The sequence below is a fragment of the Coloeus monedula genome, assembly GCF_965178545.1.
Source record: "Coloeus monedula genome assembly, chromosome: 19".
NCBI classification, from domain to species: Eukaryota; Metazoa; Chordata; class Aves; order Passeriformes; family Corvidae; genus Coloeus; species Coloeus monedula.
This window is the reverse complement of record NC_138799.1, coordinates 5,320,434-5,346,552: the sequence shown is the minus strand read 5'-3', so window position 1 is coordinate 5,346,552 and position 26,119 is coordinate 5,320,434. Positions and strand designations below refer to the sequence as shown.

Sequence of the window (26,119 nt, the reverse complement as noted above, 5' to 3'; positions counted from 1 at the left end):
TGGCAATTACAGCATCCACAGAGGCCAAAATTCAGATTGCACAGGCAACTAATGTCGGGTTTGCATGGATGACCCTCCTGACATTCTTTTAGCTTGAAAATACTCTTAATTATATGGTAAAGCAGTTGCTCAGGTAAACATCGGGCTTCAATCCTTCGATAAAGGAAATAAAAAAGCTTTCCTCTGGCTTTAGGGAGGAAAGGTGGTTTCTGAACAAGAAGCTTTCTAGGACTTAATTCCTACCCCCTGAAGGGATGAGCTACTACAGGGTTTTTCCCTCCCCACTCCCTGTCTGCAAAAAGATGCCAAGACTGGAAGTGGGCAGTCGAAGCACAGCACAACCACAGCATGCAGACATCAGCTGCAGAGCTCACAGCTGGGCTCATGTAAATTTAGGATTATTGTGGAGACCAAAGTCTACAATTTAGGCACAGGTAACTGATATTTTGTTTTATGACAGAGATGCACATTTTCAGCCTCCAATTAAGCCCTTTCTTTAATAATAAACCATGACACTGGTTGCTCTCCCCAGCTGGACTCTGCAAGGGGGTTCTGGTTACATCCATACCAAGACTGGAGTACCATCAGAATATTTACCACAGTCTCAGACAATCTGGCTTACAAATCATGTTCTGCAAACATTGCCTGCTAACATTCTCATTATAAATGCTTAAGCAGCTTGATAAAGATTGAATGAAATTTGTGCTTTAAGCCCTTGGCAAGATCATTTTCTCATCCTAACAGCATTGTCTTTAAGGGGTTCTAACTTACTCCCAGATTTGGGTACTGGGGGAAGGTGTGAGTTCTCCCCATATTTCATTAAAAAAGTTGGACAGGGTGGAGAAAAGGAGCTTCAGGAGTTGAGATGTTACAAATGTTTCAGACATTCCTTCTGCGGATGCAGAAGTGATTCATTTAGAGTGACACAAAGATTGATGAAATTGGAGCTAGATTCCAAGATCCCTCAAGTCCCCAGTACTTGTTCCTAGAACAGTCCTACAGAATCTCTGGTTTCATGTATGCCCTCAAGATGGGGATTCAGAAGTTCTTAGTAAGTTTCTGTAAGTTAAATAACATCTCAAAGAAGTTATATGAGCTACTTTTAGCTGGAGTTGAAAAGTCAGCTATGGCCAACAGCTGCCAGTTGAATGACAGCTTCTTTATGGGGCTGCAGCTGCCTGACTGTAAAAGGGCAGTCCTAGAAAATCAAACAAGCAACAAATTTCAGAAATAGCAGAGATTAGAGCATTACAGAGAGATACTCCTGACTGAGGAGTTGCTGAGATGTACTTGCTTGCAAACCAATCCATGTAGAATGTTCCCCAACTTGCAAACAAGTTAATACTTTATAGAAACACACAATTTATTGTGCAATACTATGCAGCTTTGCTACAGCAAAAGCCAAAATCCTGACATAGCTATGAGCAAGGGTGAAAAGGCAACAGAGACATTGTTTTGCTAATGGTTCCATTTCAATTTTTTTTTTTTTTTTTTTTTTTTAGTCTAGGAATAGCTTGAATTTTCTATGACAGTTCATGGTGATAAAATATAATCCAAGATTAGCTCTGAGTATTTTAAGACAGTAAGAAAAATTCTTGTGTCTGACATTTCTTTTTGATACCTTTTTAAACTTCTCAGAGCAGTCTGGGGAAATAAATGTATGAGTTTTGCTATCAATAGATCAGAGGAATATTTATTAAAATGGGTCAAGCAGCCGCTCAAGGTTTAAAATTGCTGCTTGGAATACTCATTTTCATGCCATGTTCCTAAGTCTGTTCTCCTCAGACATGAGGATCTGTCATCATCATGAACTATAATACACTACTGACAATTTAAGGAACTTTGTGTTTGTTGCAATGTTTTTTTTAAAGGCATCTGGCACAATAATTGTAATGAAATACATTTATAATATGCACCTTTCTTCCTCTGACGCATTTCCTGCTTTCAAAGAATTGTAGTGGTTTTTTTTTTTTTAAAGCAAACCCCTGACTGGCTCAGCACATCTGAAGATGCTCAAAATGTCAGGCTGTGATTCTGCATTGTACTGCTGCAGTTTGTATAGGGTAACACTATATGTATTGTGTATAAGTTGTATCTAAGCAGCCTGATGTATGAAGCAGGACACAAAGCTTGCTCCCATGGAAAAATCAGACATTCTGCCACAGGGAATGTGGAATAGATGTAGACAGACCCCGATCAATTTTCTTCCAAGCTGAAAATTTACTGCCACAAGACTGTTCTGACAGCTGTGGAGGGACTGCCTGGAAATGCACCTCTGTCTGAGATGCGCAGGGATACAGCGGGTGCGGCACAGGGGGAATGACAGGAATGTAGGCACAACACGGAGGGAATGGGGAATGCTGGGAATGGGGCTGTTGAGATTTATTGCATTAATATTACCTTCGTGCCTTTTTCTTCTCACATCAGTCCATGTTGGCCTCAATGGGATAATCAAACCAGGGACATTAGCCATAAAATCCAAAACTATTCCATTTACTACATATTTGGGTCTGTCTTTGGAACAAAGTTGCTTCAAACATGCCTGATGCACCTGAAAAGCAACAAATATGACCTGCTCTAGGAAGATGCTGAATACCTTGAGAAAACCTAACATTGAGGTTCTAGTCTAAAGTCAGGCCACAGACTGGAACAAAACTGCAGGTACCACGTACAGACAGAACTGGCAACAAATTCACTTCCTTCGTCAGCACATATTAAAATGGACACCAAGGAGGGATTCTACAAGTCTTAACTGCTATTACTAGAATTTCTCTAAAACCTTAATTCAAGCTTTAGGTTTCTGGTCTATAGGATTTCCCCACATGCCCATATTTGGAACATTGTGTGACCCGACTAATTAGGGAATCAGACAGCAAAGCTAAGGCAAAAACCCTGTCCAAATGTGTTTTCTGTGCCTATTCTTTAGAGAGCAGGATAATGAATGAATTGTGTAACTACTTTGCTGTATATTGGTGAGTTGGTCTCATTTTGATTTGCAGCTTTCGGGTTAGTGCTAAAGGCAACAATATCAAAGGGATAGAAAAGATGTATGATAACAGATAATAGATGTGTACACATATAAACATGTAAATATCCATATTCTGCAAAGAGGGAAACAGAGGCATAGAGGGCTTGCCCAGAGCCATACAATAAACTAATGCCAGCGTTCAGCAGCATTAGGAACAGAATTGGTAGTTTTTAACTTCTGAGCCAGCTGAATCCTTCCTAATGCTCTGCTCTGACTTCTCACACACAGCCTGAACTGTTGTCACAACTGTCTGTCTCTCTAAATCTGCCCAAGTGCAATCAATAAGTGTTGGTGCTTGTGACCCAGACAGAACAGCTGATCTGCCAGAACAGCTTCACAATTTTATTCATTACAGATCCCAAGAGCACTTGTGAAGCAGCTTAATCACCATGTGAGACAAACAGGGGCTGTTCCGACTTTTATAGACTAGGAGACAAGAAAACTTAACTTAGCCTCAAAACTAGAAGAAAAAAGGTCCAAACCAAAACTACCCATGAGTCTTCCACTCAAGCTGAATGTAATAAAAGCAGATTCTTTTCCATACTGCCTGTGTTTCTATGGTCACAAAGAAGAAATGACAAGATTAACAAAACTGACTACGTAGGAAAGGCTGTTCTACCTGGGACCTGCAATAGCTGTCACTGACATTAAGAAATTAAACAATAAAATCAGTTGGCCAGGGTCACCCAGAGCTGCTTAAGCTCTGAAAGAGATCTGTAAAAGGGAACCAGATCCAACTATAGTGTGCCATCTCCCTTTCTTTAGTACAAAAGGACTTCTGCTTTCTTCCTACTCCCAATCCAGTCATTTGTCATTTTCAGGACAGCCTGGAATTGTCAGTTCAATTACCTCTCAGTTTGGAGAAAAACAAAGCAGATGCTGCTTATTACAAAAAGGCAGAATCTCTCTCTTTTATTTTTTATAATTAGACATTGAATTACATGCAAGTCCTTTATTTATTAAGCAATACAGAGGAGCTGGGAAGTAATGTAATTCAGCTAAAATGAAATACCTTCCCTTCAGCTTTGGTAAAGGTGGTGGTCAACTCAACTACTCCTTTTGATTTTTAAGACTCAGGCAGCTTTTGTATCAATCTGCCCCTTTCAATTCCTTTTTCCATTACACACATTATAAATATAGTCATTTCTTAGCATCTGTCATGAAATATGCAAAGTGGTGGGGGAATCAGACAAACAGCAACTGCCTGTTCTAAACAATACAAAATTTTCTCACTGATTTAGTTATATTTAAATTATTTTGCACTACTGTTCAGAAACTCTACTTGTCAAATACTGATTAAAATGCAACTTCAACACTTTGTCAGAGAGCTTAACTAAAAAAAAAAGGCAAAGAAAGGTTTGGGGGGTTTTTGCATACAATACCTGCTTTAAAGTGGTCCTACTGAAATTCTCATGTCTGCTCTACCCGCAGCAGCCACCCTGGTGAGGACCGACTGAAAGGCACATGCAGGGAGGTCAAATAGTTCCCGTGGATCTGCCGGGCTCCACAAGCTGTTCCAGGCGGAAGCTCACGGCAAACTGAGCCCTGACTCTGCCCATATGTTGTGGCCCCAGGAGGAGCCAGCAAATCCCTGCGCTGAGACATGGAGAGCATGAAATGAAGCTTTTTCAGACTACCCACACGGGTTTGCATTGTTTCATTTCTGTAAGCTCACTTTCCAAAATGATACAGGAGGCCTTTACACAATTCCAAGAAATACAAGGATGTGGAGAAAAAAGGCACTCAAGGAATAGTTTTGATAGCTATTTAGAAGCAAGTATGGGACGTGATCTTAATTTGCAGGCAAAATTGACTGATTTGTGTTTTTTTCCATACCAAAATATTACATTACTATAAACACCCAGAGCTAACATTAGCTAGCTTTACCATTCACTGACAATTCTGTAATATTAAAAAATAGAGAGGATGATGATTTGAGCACTGTCCTGTGGAACAGGTCTTTACAGCAAAGTTCTCCGGTCCAAAAATCACACCAGCTTAGTGCCTCTTGAGTGCTTCACAGCATTTGCCTCAAGTTTCCCTTTGTCATCCACTCCTAAAATACATGAGAAAAGTGCTCTTTGGATACCTGTCCTGTTTCTGAATCTGTAGCAACACTGGCCAGTTCAAGAGTGTTTCTGCTCCTCCAACCACCTCTGTAACAATGCATTTTGATGTTTCTCATTTATTCTCAACACTCTGCAAGCACGAGGTCCCTGAGGTGAGCAGTTAGATCAGGTTTACCAAGGAGGAAATAAAGGCACCAACAGGTTAAAGTTCCAGCCTGCCTCCCCTGTAAGTGCACATTTCACTGACAGAAATTCTATACACAGTATACTTGTGAGTGAAAACAGGGTTTATTAGGGGCTTGTTTAAGATCCGCAGGGAATTCATGTCAGAGGCAAAATAACCCAGAATCTAGACCTCTGTTCAAGACGTATCTTTACTCTGACCTTTTATTTAAAACCTTCAACTAATTAAGTAGATTTTATTAGGGTAGAACAGTCTAAAGAGGAACTAATGAGATGCCTGTGCAGCACTAAGCACAACTCATGATTTTGTGTTACTGCAATTGAAGTAGGACATTTATCTCCTTTTCCTTCCTTGTACTGTCTCTAAATTACACCATCAATTCCCCAGAGCTGCCGTTTTCTTTCCTTCTAAGTCACCAAAACCACTTTCAGCATCAGGTGTTGTGGGGGTTTTTATTATCTGATTCTGAGTGACAAGCTCAGGAAATCCAGGAATTCGGTGGCCTTGATTATCCACATTAAAATTGTATTTAAAAGAGCTGAAATCACACCTGTAGAATCCTGCACTGTGTGTATCCAGACACTGTCAAAGTAAACTGTCTCGAAGGAGTATGGAGAACACTCCTAAAATGCTACATTCTTATCTGCATCTGCAGGGAAAACAGTGCAGAGCTGAAGCTCTTTGTACAAAATTGCAAACAACTGCACCAGGCTTTGGTATTTGTAGTTTAGCAAGCTAGTCACCATGAGTTTTGTAACAAAATAACCGCACGTGGGAACTGCCACATCACAACTCGGGATAACCCAAGCTCTGCAATAAATTACAGGAATAGGAAAGGAATTAAAATTGACGGACACACATCTTTTCAATTTATCCAGTCCACTACGAATGCAGAAGCCAACCCCCAAATGTCTGCAGGCAAAGGACAGCAGTGGGGCATCTGTGTCACACCTTTAACTTCCTTTCCAGATTCGGCAGAGGCTTAGATTTCACGTTAAGATTACCGGCTGGGTAGGTTTGTGTGATCGTCCCTGCCACGGTTTCCTGTGCACCTGGCACCCTGCGTGACTTCAACTCATGGCTCCCTAGACTGCCAGTCTGCTGGTTCTCTACGGAAAAGTGGCTTTTCAGAGGCAGATCTGCAGGTGTCACCCTCCTCTTGCAGGTGTCACCCTCCTCCTGCAGCGGCACAGCCCCGGGAAAGGGACTCCCCTAAGGTCTCCCTCATCCCCTTCCCTGGGGCACCCACCACGGCGTGCCATTGACGAAGGCATGGAGCCTCGGGCCACGGACCGCCTTCGGGCTCTCTCCATGCCCTCCTGCGTTCCCTTCACCCCGGAGTCACTTCACTGCCCCTCACCACCATCCCCACGACCTCCCCCCAGCAGCCTTAGGGCGACCCTTGCCCGGGGTCTCCGCTCCCTCCGCCGCCCCTCAGCGCCGCCGCCCTTTCCCCTCAGCCTCCCCTCACGGCTCGCCCCGACCTGCCGCCAGGGCGGGCGCCCGGCTTCGCGCGCCACCGCGGCCCAGCCAATCAGCGCGCGGCGTGCGGGCGGCCGCGCGGGCTCGCACCAACCAGACAGCGGCTTCTTGCGGCGGCCCCGAAGCGCCCCCGCGGGCCCCCGGCGCCGGGGCGTCCCGCCTGCCAGTGACCGTGATGGCGGCCACGGCGGCCGAGCGGCCCCGCCGGCAGCTCCCGGCGCGGCGGGTGAGTACGGGCCGGGCGGCGGGGCAGGGCCGGGCTGTGGCCCGCCGGGGAGCGCGGCCGGGGGTCCCCACCTCGGCTGAGGAGGCCCGAGGCAGAGCCCGCGGCGGCCCCGCGGCCCCACTGCTCGCAGTTCGCCGGAGCGTTACCCAGCGGCTTAGGAGGGAGAGGAAATTAGGAAAGGACACACAAAAGGCGGTCCAAACACGTGTTGGCGGCTCAGCGCACTGGCGGGGTTTCTCCCACAGCGGCGGGACAGGCTCCGGCTCGCGGCGCCACGGAGCATCCCCCGGGGCACCGGGCTCGGAGCCAGGCCAGGGGGTGCCCATCAGCCGAGGGTGCGCTTCGGGTAGCCGCAGTATCGTACTCCGCGTAAAGGTTTAGTGTCTGGTCCCACATTCTGGCCTTTAGGAGTTTTTCCAGACCCTTTCCAGCCGGGATAGCAGCAGCCCTCGCCCAGCCGGTTCTTTCATATCGCTTCGCTCCTGTGCCTACGTCATCGCAGTGTTCTGATCAGCAGAAGTTCATGGCACACTTCGTTTTGCCCCAGACGTCCACCTGTTCTACTTTCAAAAGCTGTGATCCATGCAGTTCCTTCTGTTTGTCCGTTTGGGAGCTTTCCCCTATCAGGGTAACGCAGGCCGTTATTGATAAGGAAAATCCTAAGAAATCCCTTTAAAAAATCCCATTACATAAAGCACAAGAAGTTTGTCTTAGATGATACTATCTATCCAGAAGATAGGAAGAGAAAACCCATGGACAGGAGTGGAGAGTGTTTTAGTTACACATTTAACACTCACTGAGTTTTCATACGAACTCTTGTGCCTCGGAAGAATTTCCTTAAGTTAGCCTTATCAGTCTTAGAAGTTACTAAGGTAGTAGCAGAGAGCATAAGCACCCATCCATCTTCCTGAGGCAGCTGCCAAGTCGTAGATATGTTCATGTTTTCTCAGAAAAGGAACCTACTAAGGCCTGCTTCTCTAAAATCCTATAATTTCCCCCAGCAATTGTAGAATAAACTTCCTAGCTGAACAGACAGCTCACACACAATGGGACACAATGGAATAGTAGTACACGAGCTCCATGAAACACTTGAGGTTACTTAGAAATGCAGGTTTCTATATAAACAGTTACTTAACAGCTGCTGTACTGCATTAATCTACAGGGCTTGCTCAGATACAGTAAAATTTGAATACCCTAGCAAGCAAACTAAATTTATTTCCCAAGAAGCCTGCCTAATATAGGCATACATAGAAGTAGCTACATCATGCTGGTTTTATGCAAGATATGTTTTGTTCTTTTGAGAAGTGGTTTATATTTCCTATCTTTTACTCAAGCTTATTGAAAAAAATTTACATAATATTCTTTTTAACCATGACCTTTTAAACAAACACCTTGCCAACATTTTTTATGTCATGAGAGGATTAAGATATTAGTGCTTCTAGCCTTGGTCACCAAACAAATTATTATTGGTGCCACAGGTGGAAGCAAGAAAACAAGCCTTTGTCCTCTAATCTTCACATTACAGCTCTGTTTACAGCTTGATCTGTCAGAGCCCTACCCAAATTAGGTGCTGGAAGCCACTGCAAGTACTCAAGAGACCAACCTACTCCAGGCAGAGACACAACCCTGAGAAGGTGTGGATTGGGAGGATTTTTGTCCCCCTGTGGCTGGCTGGGACTGGCCAGGAGCAGGGCCAGGGGCCATGGGGGGTTGGCCAAAAGACAAATCCTTTGGTTGGGTTGGCCAAAGAGAGTGACCTGCCTGGGCTTGGGCAGCATTGTCCTGCACTTGGACCTGTGGGAGCAGGGTTTGCATTGGGTTGGTTGGGTTCACATCTGTGATAATGTATGGGACTCTTGAACACTAAATAGGGCAGTTTGGGTCTCTGGAATACTCTTGAGTGAAGACTGGGGGGAAGTTCTCCAGGAGCTGCAGAGAGCTCTGGTTTCCTTTCTGCTTTCATAGTAGAGTGAGGCAGCTCACTGCCCTACTTCTAGGCATGGCTCATCCTACACATGTTCATCATAGAACTTTCATGGGGCTTGTGAGAATAGCAAAATACACAATCTGTGAGCTGCTCAGTGCCTTTTCTAGGTAAGGGCTGTGCTGTGCTTGGAGTGGGTGTTTGAGCTTGGTCTGAATGGCCTTCAGCTGCTGAGTCTGCTCTGGGGAACTCCCAGAGAACGCCTTCCCATTGGCACAATGTTTATCAAATATCTCTAAATGGCAAACACTGGTGTAAGAATGCTTTTTTTACCTAGATTTACTATAAACTATGAATACAACACCTTTATTTATAATCTAGATTTAAGAGGAAAAGCTGCACTTTTGTCTCTGAGTTAGTGTATATCAGCAAACATTATTTGTTAAAAGTTTCTATAATTACAGTGCAAGCTTTTTAAATTTTATTTTGGACCATTGTCTTTCTGTGGTTTTCTAACATTTCAGGATTATTTCTTTTTAGATGGATGCAGTTATACAATCCTGGTTACCATAATAACTAATATCATTATGATGAATGGCAGCTGTCACTTTTGCAGTGAATTCTTCCATAGATTTGCTGTAAAAATTTCTATTCAAGGCATCAGGCCACAACAATGTCTCATCTCTCTGCAGAAGGTGGAAGGGCCCTTCCACCTTTCAGAATTGTGCCTTTTGTTGCATATTTCACTTTGATCCAGACTCTGTACATGCTGTGTCTTTCTGTGGCGGGCAGTACCTGAAGCAGAAAAAATAAAGCAATCCTTTAATTCCCAAACACTCTCTTTTCTTTTTAACCAAGTAAAGAAAAATGAACACAGCAAATACTTTTCAGATTTACAATACCTTAATTTGAGACAGTATCAGCCCCTGTGGAAACAGTAAGGTAGACTAAACTAGCTTTATAATTCTTTTGATCATATTTCTTCTGATAATTGCTTCTCAGCTCACCAGAATGAAATGAAAACAAAAATAAAAGTGTTCTTTCACTTGTGGAACATCTTGTTTTATCAATCTTATCTTGTAAGTAAACCAAAGGTCTGACTCTTAAAAGTGTGCCAAAGCCATTCCCTACTCCCCTTCTCCCTCTTTGTTGCTCAGGTTTCATTTTGAGCAATGCCTCTCTTTTGTAACAGTCCAATGTGCAAGTCCTGAATGTGCTGAAGAAAGAAGGAAAGAGTCAGATATTTTTTATTAGAAAACTCTCAGCAAGTAAGGTTTAAACAAAAAGTAGTTTCACCTCCAAGAGACACTTGTCAGTTGAAGACAAACTCTTAAGTTTTCATTTCAAGTTTAATCCTGTTTGTGATTCAGTGTAGATAGACCTCTCTCTGATTCCTGTCATTTAGGAAGGGAAGCAGAGCCTGTGTGAAATCAACTCCTGATTCTTCACAGCCAGGCTCAAATGAGATATTTGACTGCTACTGAGTTGATAATACTTAGCACATATACAGCAGTATTTCAGAGGATCTCACGTTACAGATACTAATAAATTTACTTCACAGTCTCCCTCATATTCCTATCTACAATCTGGGGTTATTGAGGCAGAGAATGTTTAGCTGGCCCAAATTCTGACAAGTCTTTTTCACAGACAAATAGTGAAGCCAAGAAGCGTGGCTGCCAGCTCCCTTGCTGTAATTATTCCGTGCTCTCGGTGGGTCTCAAAGCAATTGACAGTATCACTTGATGCACCTTTGGAAGGCCATGTATCAGCAAATGTTGCAAATTATCAGGCAGACATCAGCTCCTCATGAGTAGGAAGACCGTATGGTTCTGCTGATACCAAAACAATCAGCTCAAATCGAAGCCATTTTCTCCAAGGCAGCTGCTTTTTTTGGTTATTATCTGTTCCCCCGTGTTTCTATTCTTGGTGACAGATCAGGCTTCTGTTCTTGAGGAATTCACTTTTGGCAGCGAGAAATGTTCACGCTCCCCATCATTTTTCGTAGAGTAATCTGTGTTGGGAATTTTCAGTAAATAACATGAAAGCATCAGTGATTGAACACTTTAGGGAAAATAGTATCATTAGGTTGATTTATTTTTCTCCCCAAAGACAGCAGCTTCTGAAACGTACTTTTCTTGCCAACTGTCTGTAGGTTCTATAATTACCTGATCTTTCTGTTTGCTAGTTGTTTTATAAATTCAGTAAGTAACACATCATGCTGTATAGTTTTTTATTAAAATTCAACTCTGCTACCTCACACTGATGGTTAAGTGATTTGAAATCCTTGGATTTCAAAAGAAAATCTGAACCATGGTATTTTTTACCTATGTAAATACACTGGCTGCATAACACATTGCTATTCAAGAGATGATCTGGTAAAGAAAAGGGTGAAAGGACTCTTGCAAAGTTCTGCTGTCCAGAGGGATGTTTCAAATACTTGTTGATACTCAGATCAAGCTACAAGACTTGCTCTTTGCTCAGGGCATATCCAAACAGAAACAAGTTGCAGGGGGGATATGGATGTATTTTTCAATTTGAAAAGGATATCAGTCACACATGGCAACCCAGGCACCGAACTCACTCAGTTGTATAAAATAGAGATATTCTAAAGTGGATTGCATACCTCTCCCCCCCGCTGTGGGATAACCATTGGCTGTTTTTGGCATACAGGGCTTCCAGACAGCTGGCTTGCTGTTAGTGTTGGATTATTTGGTGAACCCTATCCTGGGTTTCACTCTTACCCAACGATTTGGAAATATTTCTCAGGCTGAATGCAACATGACACTTGAACACCACATCCAGCCATTCCCAAGTTTCACAAACTGCTCTAGGCTTGAAAATGCTGAGGAGAATGGAGTGTAGGAAAGTGGAAGGGGTAAACTGGCTGCACTGGGAGCACGTGGTGTCTGATTAGTGCAGCCACAGCTTCAAGCATCTCTGGTAGTCTGTGGCTGAATATTTAACACCCTCCAACATGTCCCAGCAAAGCAGCCCCACTTCATTTCTGTCCTGCAGAGTGTAACATGTCGACGTGACTAATTGCCTGGGCAGACAGAAGAGAGATAAGAACGGGGAGGGCAGAAGGAAGCAGATATTCCAGTGTGGAATAGCAGTGCACAAAACTAGGGTGAGTCCAGAGTGTGGAGAGTCCCTGCAGCAGGGTGGGGATGATCAGAGACGTGTCTGGAGGTGGAAATTGCAGGAGTCCCTGAAACAGAGGAATCTGGGAGGGGAGCACACAAGGACAGTGCAGGGTCAGGAGTGAGTGGATGCACAGCTCTGCAGATCTACAGGCTGCCTCCAGAATTTATTAAATTGCTGCAGCCTCAGTGTGTGGAGCTGTTTCCTGAGTGTTTCCAAGATCTCTGTAATGCATGTGAGGTGTTTAGTTGGAATGACAAAATTCTTGCAGTTTTGTTTTGATAAATTCTGCATTTAAAAGAAAGCATGCAAATCACATCTATGGCTCCAGTGCCAGTCCAGGTGCAGAACTTGAGGGAGGTTGGTTCATCATCCTAGCCTGTCTTTGCTATTGGCTTCAGTTAACCCAAAACTAAGATATCCCAACCTATCTGGGATTAGCTGTGTTTGGAATTTTTGGTTCTAAATGACAATCCTTTTTAAACGTTGGAAAATTAAATGTTCTCCTTGTTCTGTGTATCTGGATTGGCACAGGGAAGACTTGCCTTCTTGCTTTCTGTGTGTGAAATGTCTACAATCTACCGTTGCTGATACCTTAAATTTGGGATGTGAGAAAAACTAAACTGCTTCTGGGTTGGTCAGTGTGTTCAAATTTTGGAGAAGCCCTGAACATGTGTGATGATGAAGCAGTGCTTTGTACACCACGGATTATTTTCACAAGCTCATTATATTGTCCATTATAACAGCTTCTGAATTTCTCTAAACAGGGAATATTCACTCTTTCCAAACAATCCTTTACATTTTTAACACCCTTGGCGTGTTTCCTGCTTCCTAGCACTGAAGGACTCCAGGGTGTGTTCCTAAGCATGCAGATGATGTGCTGTGAACTTTAAGGAATGGCGTGTTTTGCATTCGGGATCACATTTCAGTTTGCTGCCAGAACCAGAATGTCACTGAGGGCAGTGCAGAAATCCTGCCTCCTGCCCAGCTCATCCCCCTGCCCTCCAGCCAGAGCCACCCACTCCTGCTGGATGCTTTTGAAATCCAGAACCAGAGAGAAATTCAGGCTCTTAGTTTTGTTTGAACAAGTGAGAGCATGATCCATAAGTCTTTCAGTAGATCAACTAACAAATCTTCTCTCGGAGGGGACTAAAAAGAATCATGGGTTTATCTTAGTCCTTTTATTGTTAGTGACCATTTTTTCCTTAAAATCATCTTGTCTTGCCTTCCCTTATACTGAAGTCGTTCTCAAATTAAAGGCAAGATACTAAGGCTCTAAACTGCTGTGTGCAAACACACAAAAGTACTTTTTCCTCCTTCCCACTCCCAGCCCTTTGCTGGGAGCTCTTTGTCAGCTTCACTCCAGTAACTTTGTCTGATCTTCTCTTTGCAGTTGCTAATTGGCCTGGCAGGGATATGAAGTGACTGAAAATAACTTTATTCCCTCGTTGTGTGCACATTGAAAGGGTCACAGAACAGAAAAGTAGGGCAGAGTCCAGACTGGTGGCTCATGCCAACCAGCCCGGCAGCCAAAAAATGGCACTTGCCGGTGCTGGTTGTGGTTCTGCAGGCAGGTCTTTGATAACCATCACTCTGAATATTGAATGCCTGCTGCTTCCCCCCCCCCCCACAATGCAGGTGCAGGATTGTCTGCAGGAGAGGAAATACTGAAATCTAACTCTGCAGAGTGGGACAGAGTGGCTTTCTGAGTAAGCTTTGGATGCCTTTTGTTTTCCTTGAAATTGTGCAGCATTGTCAGAGCAGTGCTGTAGGTGACTGCCACAAGGATGGGCTCTCCACAATCCTTCTTTGAAGAAGGCAGTGTTGTATAAACCAGGGTAGTAAATCCCAGCTGGCAAAGGCCAGTCTCTTTGTATCTAGGAGATGTGTGGGTGGTTTGGGTTGATTTGCATATCTATCTGCTTCCTTGTTTGTTTGGATTTAGGAGAAAGATATGTCCAAGCCCTGAGCTTCTGTGTGATATTAAAAGATAGAACCAAGAATTACTAACCAAGAGAAAGAGTTTCCCAACACAATCATAGCATAATCTTATAGGATCATGTTGTGTTTATATGTAAGAGAGTCCTCTGGAGCAATGTACACAGATCCTTTGTTTTGATCAGAAAAGACATTTTGTGAAAGGAGAACAAATTTGTGCCATGGGAGGTAGAGGAGGGTTAGCTAGAAGAAGGATGTGAATTCCAGAGCTGCTTACTACCTCAATTCTGTTAGAGTCCCAGTTTTGCTAAAAAGAGAAAAGGCCTAGATCTGAGGTCATCTGGAATTGTTTTTAGGACTTCCGGCCTACTTACTGGTTATCAGATCCATGCTCAGCCCAGCACCTTGTCTAAGGTTGGATGTGATGTTCAGCAAATGGAAGAATCACTGCTGGCTCCATTAGAGAGTAGCTGGACAAAGCTTCTGATAGATAAGATTAACAAGACAAATAACAGTGGGTGACAGCTTGCTCCAACACCTGGTGGAATCCAGGCTTTATCAGCCTGTTTTTGGAGGCTTGCCCAAAAGCCTGTCAGGACTATGATAATACTCTTACTCTGCACTGCAGGGAACTTAATTCATCTATGGATGCCAGATTTTGGGGAGAGTTAAGCTAGCTTAACTTCCGAGTTACAGGGTGGGTTGACGTACTATTAGAAGGACTTTAATCTCTCTAGTTCTCCTTCTTTTAAATACTAATTCTGTAATTTGAATTTTGTGAATTTCATCACTTTCTTATCCTAAAGGAAGCGATGTGGGAGACTTGACTGCTTCCCTTTCTGTTTCTACAGATGGTGATGTGGTAAATGTAGCCAAGCTCTTCTCTACCTAGGAGACATTCTCCCCTGAGGAGCAGTCCCCTTTTGCTGGACATGCTTACAGAACTGCACAGCCATGGACCTCAAGGAGAAGTGTCAGGTAGGTTGGCTGATAACAGTCACACCCAACTTAAGTGTTGAGTCCTTTTAAATGTCTTTATTATTTTGGGTCAAGATTCACCAGGTGGCATTATTATGTAGTGGTATAATCCATGGTTAGTATAGAAGTTGAGAGTTCTGTCACCTTCACATCCCTGTATCAGCAGGGAAATCGTTTGCAGGCTGGGACTGAGGCAACCATGGTGGAACAGCACAGGTGGGGTGTCCAGTGTCACATCTGCTGTGTCTCTCAAGCTCTAAGCTGGGGCTCCATTCCCATGGACACTCAACTCTGCTTTACTTGAGAGGCTGGATTCACTGGGAAGATTTTTTAAATAAATCATCTGAGTCCAGTTTTGCTGGTGGTAACTTGGGGTCTCAGCCAGCTCTGGTGAGAGAGCACTCTTGGCTTTTCCCTCTGGTGTCCCTTTCCCCACCACACTGTGAGCTTTCCTCTGTTGGCTGTCTCTGTTTTCTCCATGCATCCCTTCCTTGCTGTTTTGTTTGCAGCAGTGAGAAGTGGTTTTGTTCATTAGTGCAAAGTACCTGTTAGGGACTCACCTAGACTCAGATCAGCTCTAAAAGATATTACAGCAGTGTAAGTGACTTTTAAAGGTCAGTTTTTCACATCAGGTGTGGCACTTGCTTACTTAACTGCTTCTTTGCTGGGTTTCTGCTCTGAGCTGTGCTAGGCCAGGAAAGCCTGGGCTTGCTCCTGCCCGAACCTCTTGGTGCTGGAGTGCTCAGAGGACGTGTTTGACCTATGTTACTTTATATCAAACTGCTTTATTACCATGGAGTTAACATTCCGATGAGGACAGTTATCTGCTTATTCTCTTGTTAATGACATCATGGGCTAATCTGGTATTGATCATTTAAGAGATGATGCACTTACCACTCTGTGCAGGGGTGTGTTCTGTTTAGGATCTGAGAGCACCACAGAGAGCAGGGCATAGTGGGGGCACTTTCACTGTAGGTCACTATCTTTGGTTCATCTTTCTCATATGACACATTCTCCACTGTACAAAGCAGGAAGATCATATCAAATTGCTGGACAGGCAGCAGCATGGATGCTATTGTAATAGACCTTTAAAAGGCCTATTAGGAAAGTGTCCTGATAAGGAGGTTGCAGGGGGAGTCATGGTGTTCTCAAGCCCTAACCTCCACTCCTGACTTCCTGAAATTTTTTCTCCTTCTTTTCTGAATGGGAGTTAAAAATGAAGGCAAGAGATCACCACAATCTTTTCAATAGGAATTAAAAAAAATCATAGGTACGTAGAGCTGCATTTTGCAACTAATTTTGATTGGATTCTGAGGAAAGACAATGATTTTATTCCTGTTAGCAACCCCATGGCAGTGGACTTGAAACTAGAGGATCTTTAAGGTGCCTTCCAATCAAAACCATTCTGTAATTATTGTTTGGTGCTAAGGGGTTTGCTCCTTTTTGGTTTTTTTTAATACTGTAGATCCTTGTTTCACCCCCTTTAAGCTGGAATCCATCTTCCTAAAGTGAAGAACTTGGACACATATACACTGATAAAGGAACAAATTAACCTGCTTTGTAACCTCAGCAGTAAATTCAATGTGCTAGGTTTATTTTAAAACGCTAAAAATAAAATGAACCCACGTGAAAACATCAGTCCCAAATCTGGTTGAAAGCAATCTCTTCAATATACATGTGTGATGGAGAGTTAGCACTCGTGGAGCAGGAGACGTGCTCAGAGCACTGCTGCAGCACAGACATCTGTCACTCAGATGAGAGACTTGTCCTCTGGCTCCAGTTGACTAATAAGTTCCCTTGTCAGGAATGGCTGAGGATCAGAGTTTGTCAGGTGTAATGCAGGCTGCCTTCCAGTTTTTGCCAGAAACCAGACAGCACAGAGAAAGGCAGAGAGTATTTTAGGACCAGAGCCAAAACCTTCTTAAATTAAATGTGCTGATATCTTGTTCTTTCTCCTCTTCCTCTGACTTTTTAATTTTCTATGTATTTCTGAAGTGAATTTAATCCTTGTGACAGGTACCAGAATCTCTGCTCCAAGACCACTGAGCCCATACTGCGAGAGCAGCACTGATTGCCCCAGGACAGTGGGAGGTTCCTGAGTTTGCGTTGCATTAGACGTAGGCTGGATTTGCAGCACACAACTAATAAAAATTATTGACATCATCCATTGCTCAGTTACCCATAACAACTGAGCTGTATTGTCCCAGTGTAATTGCTGCAGCCTGGATACAGCACCGTGCCTCCTGGCCAGAGCCTGGAAACGTATTCAGGGAGCCTGTGCTGTGCTCCACATCGCTGCAGCTCCAGCACTGTTGGTCCTTGTTCCAGGTTGCCTAACAAGAGGTACAGTCCTACCTTTGGACTGAAAAGTAGCCCAAGTCCTTTGCCACTTCTCATCCTGCCAGTGACTGTGTCTCTGTTTTTATTCCCTGCTGTTCTCTAAAAGCTCAGCTCTTCTTCCAAGGGCCTTTTCAAAGACCGATCCTTTTTCCACAGGCGTCTCTCATCTGTGCTGCAGATTTTGTATAGGTCAGTCCCTGCCTTTGTACTCAGCCTTTTATTTCAACTCCCAGTTTTATCTTCAGATCCCAAGTTTTTGTCTTCTGCTCTTTCATTCTATTATTTAATGCACAAATGCATTTCCAGATGCAATTTCTGATACCAGTTGATATCAGAAGGAAGCTACATAGTACAAGTTACTGCCCTACACAAAACACTTTAGGGCAAGGTTTCTCAGCAGTGGGGTAAACAAGAAGAAGCAATTTGATCCAATTCCATTTATGTCCATGACCAAAGCTGGAGGTTTTGAGGTTGGGACCTCTAGCTGCATGAAGCACAGGAATTGTTCCTGGGATTGCACAAGCAAGTTGTTTTATTCACTTTCATTCGAGTCTCCAAAAGGTACAAAGCCATGGGAAACAAATCAGCGAGCACTGTGATAAAGAAGGGGTCTTACAAGTATGTTGTGTGAAGGTTTATCCACTCTCACCCCATCTTGTTGTTGATCTTTTCTTTTTTCTCTCCTTTTTTCTTTGTGTTGAAAGGAGTAGGTGAGTAGTTCCTTAGCAGGCAGGAAGGAAAATTGTGCCATTAGGACATTTTCTTGTTTTCTGCAGTTTAAAATTGTTGTCTAGGAAACAAAATGCCCTGCAGAAGGATAAAGGATGTTTTGCCTCTCTCTCTTTTCTGCTTTCTCCCGAAGTTACATGAAATAAATACAAAGTGTCTGCTTCCCTTCGCTTTGGCTCTAAGAGCTTTGTGAGATTACACATCCATGTGTAACTCAGTGCCAACACACAGGTGATAACCAGACTCTGTGTTGGATTTGTTGTGAATATTGAGGCCACTTAATCTCTGCCCTTCAGGCTTAAAACAGAGAATATGGGCTGTGCCTATTGAGGCATTTGAACCTCAGGAAAAGAAAGGAAGTGAAGAGCTTGTCCAGGCAGGTTAGGTGAGTCCTGACACCTGTACATGGTCTTCAGAGCTGCAAAATATGCTGAGACTGGAAGCCTTTGCAGTGCCTGTCCTGTTTGGTACCAGCTAGCTATAATCCTTGGCAAGCTATTGAGGTGGTGCTTGGCTGGGCCAGTTCTTTACCCCTTTCTGTGTGGAATGAAAGCAGTTGTTCTAGTGATTGCTCTGCAGAACTAGGAAGCCCCAGACAGAATTAGGACGGCACTGAAGCAGGAGCTATGTAAAAACTCACATAACGATGAGAAGGAAACATTCCTGTAAAAGATGAGAATGAGAGAGAAGGCTCATTCCTTCTTCACCTTTTTATCCCCTTGTTGTTGTTCTACCCAGCCCTTCCCTATCTACACTACTCCTTTGCCATGCCCAGGTAAATGTGGAGCCCCAGGCATGGTTATGGTGAGTTTATGTGCACCTTTTAGTTCAGATTGTGTGGTTCAGGATGAATATGGGCTGCGGAGAGGGGCTTTTGCTGCATTCTTTGTCAACAAGAGAAAAGGGAGGGAACACTTCAGATGGGACCTGTAACCATCTCGACTTGTTTAAGTAGCAAATACTTCTATTTTTGATTGAGCTTGAATCCAAAGCTGCGGAGTCATCTGTGGGGCAGTTAGTATTCCAGGGTCTCTTGGTTTCAATGTAGTCATTTTCCATGCCTATTCAGGTGTTCTTTCCCCTGTAGTGTATTTTATAGCACTTTGTCCTACCTAATTTGCCATCTGCTTTTGCACAGACCCCTGTCTGTCAGCATCATTCCTTCCTGTGCATGCATATGCAGCTCTGCAGGCAGGGAGCCCAGGGATCCTCACTGTGTCGGCTCCATCTGATGAATGAACCATTCTCACAGACATCTGGTGCTATCCTGGGCAAACTTTCTTCCCTCTCTGCTTTTTTCTCCCCCTCTTTCCATCCCTCATCCTCCCTCATCCCCCACCCCTATCCACCGCCTCCTTGCTGGATCTGCAGCGTGACTGGAAACAGGCTGAATTAATCAGCAGACTGGTGCTTCACTCTGCTGCTTCTGTCTCATTCTCTGCGGCGCTGGGCTCTGCACAGTCTTGCTCTCCCTCTTTGCTCTCTCATTTTTGGAGAGCAGCAGCAGTGCAAGTTGCTGGGGAAGTGGTGCAGGAATTTAGCCCAGATGCTCTTCAAACAGGCTGATCTCTGGATCCCCCGCCAAGGCAAATGTCGCAAAGTAAGTTCCTCTCCCTTAACATTTAATTTCAAAATGGCTTTCCCTGTCTCCCTCCCCAGCCTGCACCCTGCCTGATGTGATGGGGCATGAAGAGCTTTGAGGTTTTGGGGAAGGAGGTTATGGCAGGACATGAAACAGGGAGTGATGATTTTAGCTAGGGAATAGCTTCTTGTTGGCAGTGACGGGGAAAAGAAACTGTTTTAAACAAACTGCAGTTTTAACCCCAGGACCAACAGGAAGATCCACACAGGAATTTAGGTTCTGACTCCTGCTTTGCTGCCCCTCTGCCTCACAGCTTAAATTTGTCGGTTGCTTCTATAGGCTTTGATCTGTAACTGTTGAACCTCCTTATCCCTGTGGGGTCCATCCAGCAGTGCAACTGCCAGGCTGGATCATCATTTTAGTCCCCAAAGTCTTCAGCTGAAGAAGTGGGGATGGGAAGGAAGCTCTCAAGGGGATGAAAGATGTGCTGAAGTTCTGTGGATTTCTGAGCATTGCTGGCCTCTGGGAGGGGATTAGCATTCCCTGGAGGGATCTCTGCACTGGCATAAAACACTGCTGCATGTTGAAGCCAGGATAAATACAGACCCCTAACTGCTCTCTGAACTTGGAGGAGTAATGCAACTGGCTAAATTACAGTAATTAAAGCTTAATAATTGTGTAGTGCTTCAAAGTGCTGCACAGACCCTGCCTGATCCTGCAGCCTGGTGGGACAGGTAACTATGGTTGGGGATTTGCTGCTGCAAACAGGACTGAAGGGACGGACTGAGGAACGTACAATTCCAAACTGGGCTGTTTCCTGGGGAGCAGCTGCCTCTTTCTTTGCTGCTGGGCTGCTACTGGGGAGAAGTAAAGTGCTGGGCTTTGCATTACCTCTGTAGAAAGGTTGATTGTGCCTGTTGGCATCTTACTCCATGCTTTATGGAGAGCATAAAATGTGGATGTTGTTGAGTGGATTAAAATGGACCCTGTGCACAGAAAAGTGCAGCAGTGATTCAGGCTGGCGAGCGCTGCTTTGGCCACATCTCAGAGCTCAGTGCTCCTGCAGCTCTGTCTCTTTGCAGGGGGAATCTGCAGGCCCTGTTAGTCACAAGCTGTGGGGAGCCTCAGAGCATCCACACTGGAGCCCCTGCAGGCAACCAGTTACCCAACTGGGGGGCTCTTTTGTCTGGGGGCAGCGGGAGGTCTGGGCTGCCTTTCATCCTGGGCTGCACAGGGAGGGGGAAGGAGATAGTTGCTGCCTATTGCTCTGTCCATTAACTTGGGCACTGCTGTGCTGAAGACTTGGCTTGTTTCACCTGATTTGAGACCACCAACAGCTAAGCTGTGGCTGCCAAGTTCATGTCAGGTGCATTCAAACCAAGTTCAATAGCTGTGTTCCTTGTGCCTTCTGGTGCTTTTCCCAGCATGTCCAGGTTTAAAGGCAGTGGTCCCCACAGAGCCATGGTCTGCTTGGTGGAGCTGCCTGTTTTGTGCAGATATCAACATACATTTATTTTTCCTGAGCTTTCCAGTAGTGTTCAGGTGGGCTGGTGAATGTTATAACCTTCACAATTAGAACAGTTGGTGGGGAGTTGGTAGCCCCATCACAGAATGAGAAACTAAGGCACAGAGGAGTATCTGATTTTCCCACTGTCACGCAGAAACCAGTGACAGAATGAATTAGAGAATCCAGCTGTCCTGACAGTCCAGAATCTTAATCAAAAGTTTATCCCATGGAGTAGGAATGTGTCAGGGGGGATGATTGATGTAGCCTGGGTCACTAGAGAAGCGTTCTTGCTTGGACTCAGGGATCTGATCTCTTAGGAAAAGTAGCCAAGAGAGCACCAAGAAAGACAGAAAACAAGATTGGGACCAAGGATGGGGTAATAAAGGTAAATTTGTGCCCAGAGGGACTGATGCATTGGCTCTGCTGGTTCCATCTGTGTCACTCTGAAGCAGGCATGAGCCATTTCAGGCAGTCCGAGCACTAAATCAGCAGCTGCAGGTGTACAGGAGCTGTAGCATCCTGATGTGTGATTTGCTGTAGAACAAGAATAAATCCCTCTCTAGCACTAGGCTGCTGTATGAAATGCTACCCCAAGAAATTGTGTGCTGTCATGTGTTTGATGTCTGTCATCCTCTCTGATCAGACCCAAAAACCCGACTTTGTGTCGTATTGTGACTTATCCTAAATAAGAATTGGACTTACAGTAATAAATGCAAATGTATTTGGTGGAGTTACTCCTTATTGTGTGTTTTTGAACCTGTGAATAATGCTTACATTTCAGGAGGTGTAATCCCTGTAGTAGATTATTCGCCTGCAAAGTGTCATTGTTAAATTAAAAACTGCCTTCTTTTTCTGCTAAGGAATGCAAAATAGCTCTCAGAAAAAGGAAGAACATTCTGCTGCCCAGTTTCCCACCTCCAACTGTTCAGATCTGAAAAGCAATTGAGTAGAGGTGTTATAAAAGGAACCTAGTGAGTGCAGCCTGGAAAGAGGGAAACAGTCTGACAACTGCCTTGCAGGGGTTTTCCACCACTCTCAATCAGAGGGGTGGATCTGCAATCTATGAGAATTGAAACTTATAGCAAATATTTTGCATTCTGTTCACTTACTTGTTTAAACAGTCTTTGTAAAGGCAGTTACATTCAAGTATACAGCAATCTTGGTGAGAAGCCCTTATTCTGCAAGAGACTGAATCCACAGAGGATGGAGGATGATTCAACCCACTTTGCTCTGGAAAGCAAGGAACATATTTGTGTTCCAGTATTATTAAAAAAAATATTTGGCACATATTATATCAACATTTACTGGTACAACAAATAAATATGCTACTATGGATGTGTAATGGCTGTGGGAAAATATAAGAGGACTTAAATATACTAGTATTTTGTGTCCATTTCTCTGTACATATTCTGGGCTCTACTTCTTTGTTCCTCTGGAAGGAAGCTGCAAGACCTCTGTCTTTCATCAGATAGCAGAGAATGTGAGATAGCTGATAAACTTTTAAGGTAATCTTAAGCAGTTCTATGTGTAAAAGAACAAGATGGGAATTTTAGGAAGAGAGCTCAGTGGTGAATTTGTGTGAGGATGAAGGTGGGCTGCAGGAAGCAGACATGGGGGGGTGGTGTTGCTCGGGAACAACTTCACGTTGTGGGAGGAAAAATCAGAAAATAACCACACTTTTCCTACCTATCAGCCTGAAAATGCTCCTGCAACCCCTGAGGAAGGCAAAGAGAACCTATTTGCCATGAGCCAGACAAGGCTATGGATTTAAACAAACTCCTCGGTATTTGACAACTGATTTACTCCTGTCAGACTATGGAGGCTGAGCTGAAAGGACAAGGCAAAGAAAAGTCTACAGATTCTGTGATTCCTCATCTCCTGCCTCTGAGCTGCTTCTTGTTTCCTTCCTGAAGAGCCAAACCAGCTCCTAAACCTGGGCATTTGCAAGATCTCTGTCAGGTTCCCTTTCCCTAATGTTTTCAGGCAAGCTAAGCAGTAATTTAACATGTAGAATATTTACTACGAGTGGAGAAATTCACACATCTTTTCATGTTTCCATCCAGTCCACACCTCAGCACATTCATTGCCTCTAGAAAATAATATCACACTCTCAAAGGAAATGTCCTGCACTGTTTTTTCCTTAACAGCCATCCCACAGATCACAACTCCTGAGAGCCCTGGTATCATCCCAAAGCAGAAGGATGCAATCATCCCATTTTTACCTGACTCCAGCCTCTCTCATCACACTGAGGCTGGGATGGCCAGGGCAGGGGTCAGCTCCAGAGGAGCCCTAAGTGCACTTAGAGGTTCCTGTGCTCTCTGGGGCAAAGGAGGAAGCAACTGCTCATTTTCTCCTTAGGACTTTTTGCCTTTAGGCCCAGGGAAAAGGAAAGTACAGCCTTTTAAAATGCCTCCTGATACCCATCAGGGGTTTGTTTTCACTGTAACCTGGAATTTACTGTCTGCTCTTTCTTTGTTGTTCTTTACAGGAAACGCTATGCTAAGGCAGCTGGGTGGGAAGGTATCTTGCTGTTTCTGTTTGGACCGGAAAATTTGCAGATTTCTCTTTGAATGCAACTTTCCAAAGCAAAGATGTGAATGTTGAGGTTTTTTTATTAATGAACTGACACCTCCTGTGAATGGCTTCTTCACCCTGGGGTGCTCACTTCCTGGTTTGTGGCAGGAAGAGCACTTGCAGCTGATGAAAGGCTGGAAAGATCCCTCTGGGACAGTTTCAGAGCGCCTGGGTTTGCCATATACAAAGGTTTACTTCAGGGCATTTGAAAAATGCCTCATTAGCAGTTGATGACTTAGCAGGGCAGCTCTTGTTGTGAAAACCTGGAGCTGCCCCTTGCCGGGAGCTCAGGGTGGCTCTTCTTGCCTGTCCCTTTCACTTGGGTCCCAGGCTCTTGCCCTTGATGCTCACCCACAGCAAGTTACCCGAGTGCCCCCAGCAGTCCTCACTCACAGTATTAGAGTGTTTGTTTACCAGACTGGCTCTGCCTCCTTTGCCAAATACTCCATGTTCTGAGTGTCAGGATGGGTGTTTAACAATTCCTGCCCTTCCTGCCCGTCATCTTCCCCAGCCCTGCCACACTGCACTTGTCCTTTGTCACTTGCTACAGCCACATTCTTTGTGGCTGCCCTTATCTTGACTGACACTATGTCAAACCAGTAACTCCTGTGTAAAGTCTGGAGCAGGTGTGCAGGTGTTTCAGGAACCTTTTTTGATTACCTCTGGATTTGCTGCCTTTCTGTGCTTGCTGCCTGCTGTGCTGTGGCAGTTTCTCTTTCCAGGCACTGTATGACTGTAGTAGAGGTTGGCATTAAGTGCAGCTTTCCTCTCATTTCTTTCTTCTGTAGCTTCTGATGTGGCCATTGGAACCAGCTCAGTGGCTAAGCAGACTTTGCTTTTCAGTTCAAATCCCTCTTATTTTTTCTGCCTTCTGTTCTGTGTGTTTTATTTATCTGTCTGCTTTCCCCATGTTGGAGAGGATTTATATTTCTGTGAGTGCCTTGCTCTGCCCCAAACAGGCAGCAGCCAGACAAGAGAGAGAAGCCTGATTGTTCCTTGCTTGGTGTTGTTCTCAGACACTGCTGTTTCCAGCACTCCATGGTGCAGCAGCATGGCTGGTGCCAGCTCCACTGCCATCTTCTCCTCTGGGAGTCTTTGAGAGACTCCTACGTTTAGTCCTGTGCTGATGTTACCTGGGCTGCTTCCAAGAACAACACAGAACTGCTTCCTGTATTCCTAAAACTGACACAGAGAATGAGAACTGCAGCAGGATTATTTTTAGTTCTGTAAAAGTGCAGCTAAAGCAGCATTGCTGGACTCTGCCTGGACAGAATTTGCTGTTTCAGGTTGTCCCTGATAGGTGGGGAGAGTGTGTGTGTGTGGTAGATGGTATTTTAAAGGGAATTTTTGTGCTCTTCCTCAACACTGCTTTACAGTTTTGGATTGGACCATCAGTGCAAATGAGTCTGAAGTCCAAGATTAGTTTCCAGTAAATGTTCATCACGAAACCATGCAGTTAAGGAACAGGAAGAAAAGATCAGGCCAAGCTGCACTTGCAGAGCTGAGTGTGTGCAAGCAGCTCCTGAGGAGCAGAACTGCTGCGGTTTGAGAGCATGGTGGGTTTGGCAGGGCTGGGAAGAGCTACAAGAGCAGGAAGAGCTGCAGCTCCTGCCTGAGCTCTGGGCTGTATCACACTGGTGGGGACAGGAGGGACAAACTTCCTGCTGGTTTGCATTCAGTAGTTCTGTATTCTGTGCACAGTATGACACACCTGAACATTTCCAACATGCAGGATACACTATGTGCTGTACATGCTCAATGTGTTTGTATTGAAACATGAAATGCCCATGAGAAGTTTTATTTACCAGTTCCCTGCTGCAGCCCTCTCATGGACACCAACCTGCTGTTCCCTGTTGATTTGCTGTCAGTGATATGGTGCCCACAGTACCTCACTGCAATCTGTGATTTGAAAGAAAGGAAAGTGCTCATGCTCCTGCCCCAGAAATGCGAGTGTTTACCCCACTTTGTTGTTATCAGCATCTTATGGTGGTGTTTTCCATATGACACACTCCTGGGATGTGTCCTTTGGGACTGCTGCCTCTTTACTGAGTGCTGAGGGAGAGGTGCTGTGAACTCTGTGCTTCCTGCAAGTCCAGATATCTCTCTTGCAGCTCAGCACTTAAAACTCCGGTGTTTGCTCTTGTAAAAGGAGGAGCTGATGGCGGGGTCATGTCTGGTCCTGAACTGACCCACAGCCTAGCACTTAAATCTGGGAGCTTCTGCATCAAAGTAGCCAAAGAGGCCTGACTCACAAATAAAAATCTGTAGTGAGCAGCTGTGGAAATTGGACCACTCTTGTTTTGAATTGCTGATATTCTACTACTTAGTTGTTAGTATTGTTAACAAATTCATCCTGTATCATTAAAATTCTACCATAACTGTGTTCTGTTCTCTCTACAAGCTGACACCAGTTCAA

At 44.5% G+C, this 26,119-nt stretch overlaps 1 protein-coding gene across 2 annotated transcripts in view; it reads left to right on the top strand.

The window, feature by feature from the left end:
* Window positions 1-14,853: 14,853 nt before the first annotated feature.
* The window catches only part of TMEM94 (transmembrane protein 94), a 42,309-nt gene continuing 31,043 nt past the window's right edge, over window positions 14,854-26,119 (top strand). For both annotated transcript variants that reach the window (XM_082293957.1, XM_082293958.1), the window contains exon 1: window positions 14,854-14,970. In XM_082293957.1, the coding sequence (XP_082150083.1) occupies window positions 14,947-14,970 (24 nt within the window). In that variant the 5' untranslated portion in view covers window positions 14,854-14,946. The remainder of the gene's footprint in view (window positions 14,971-26,119) is intronic.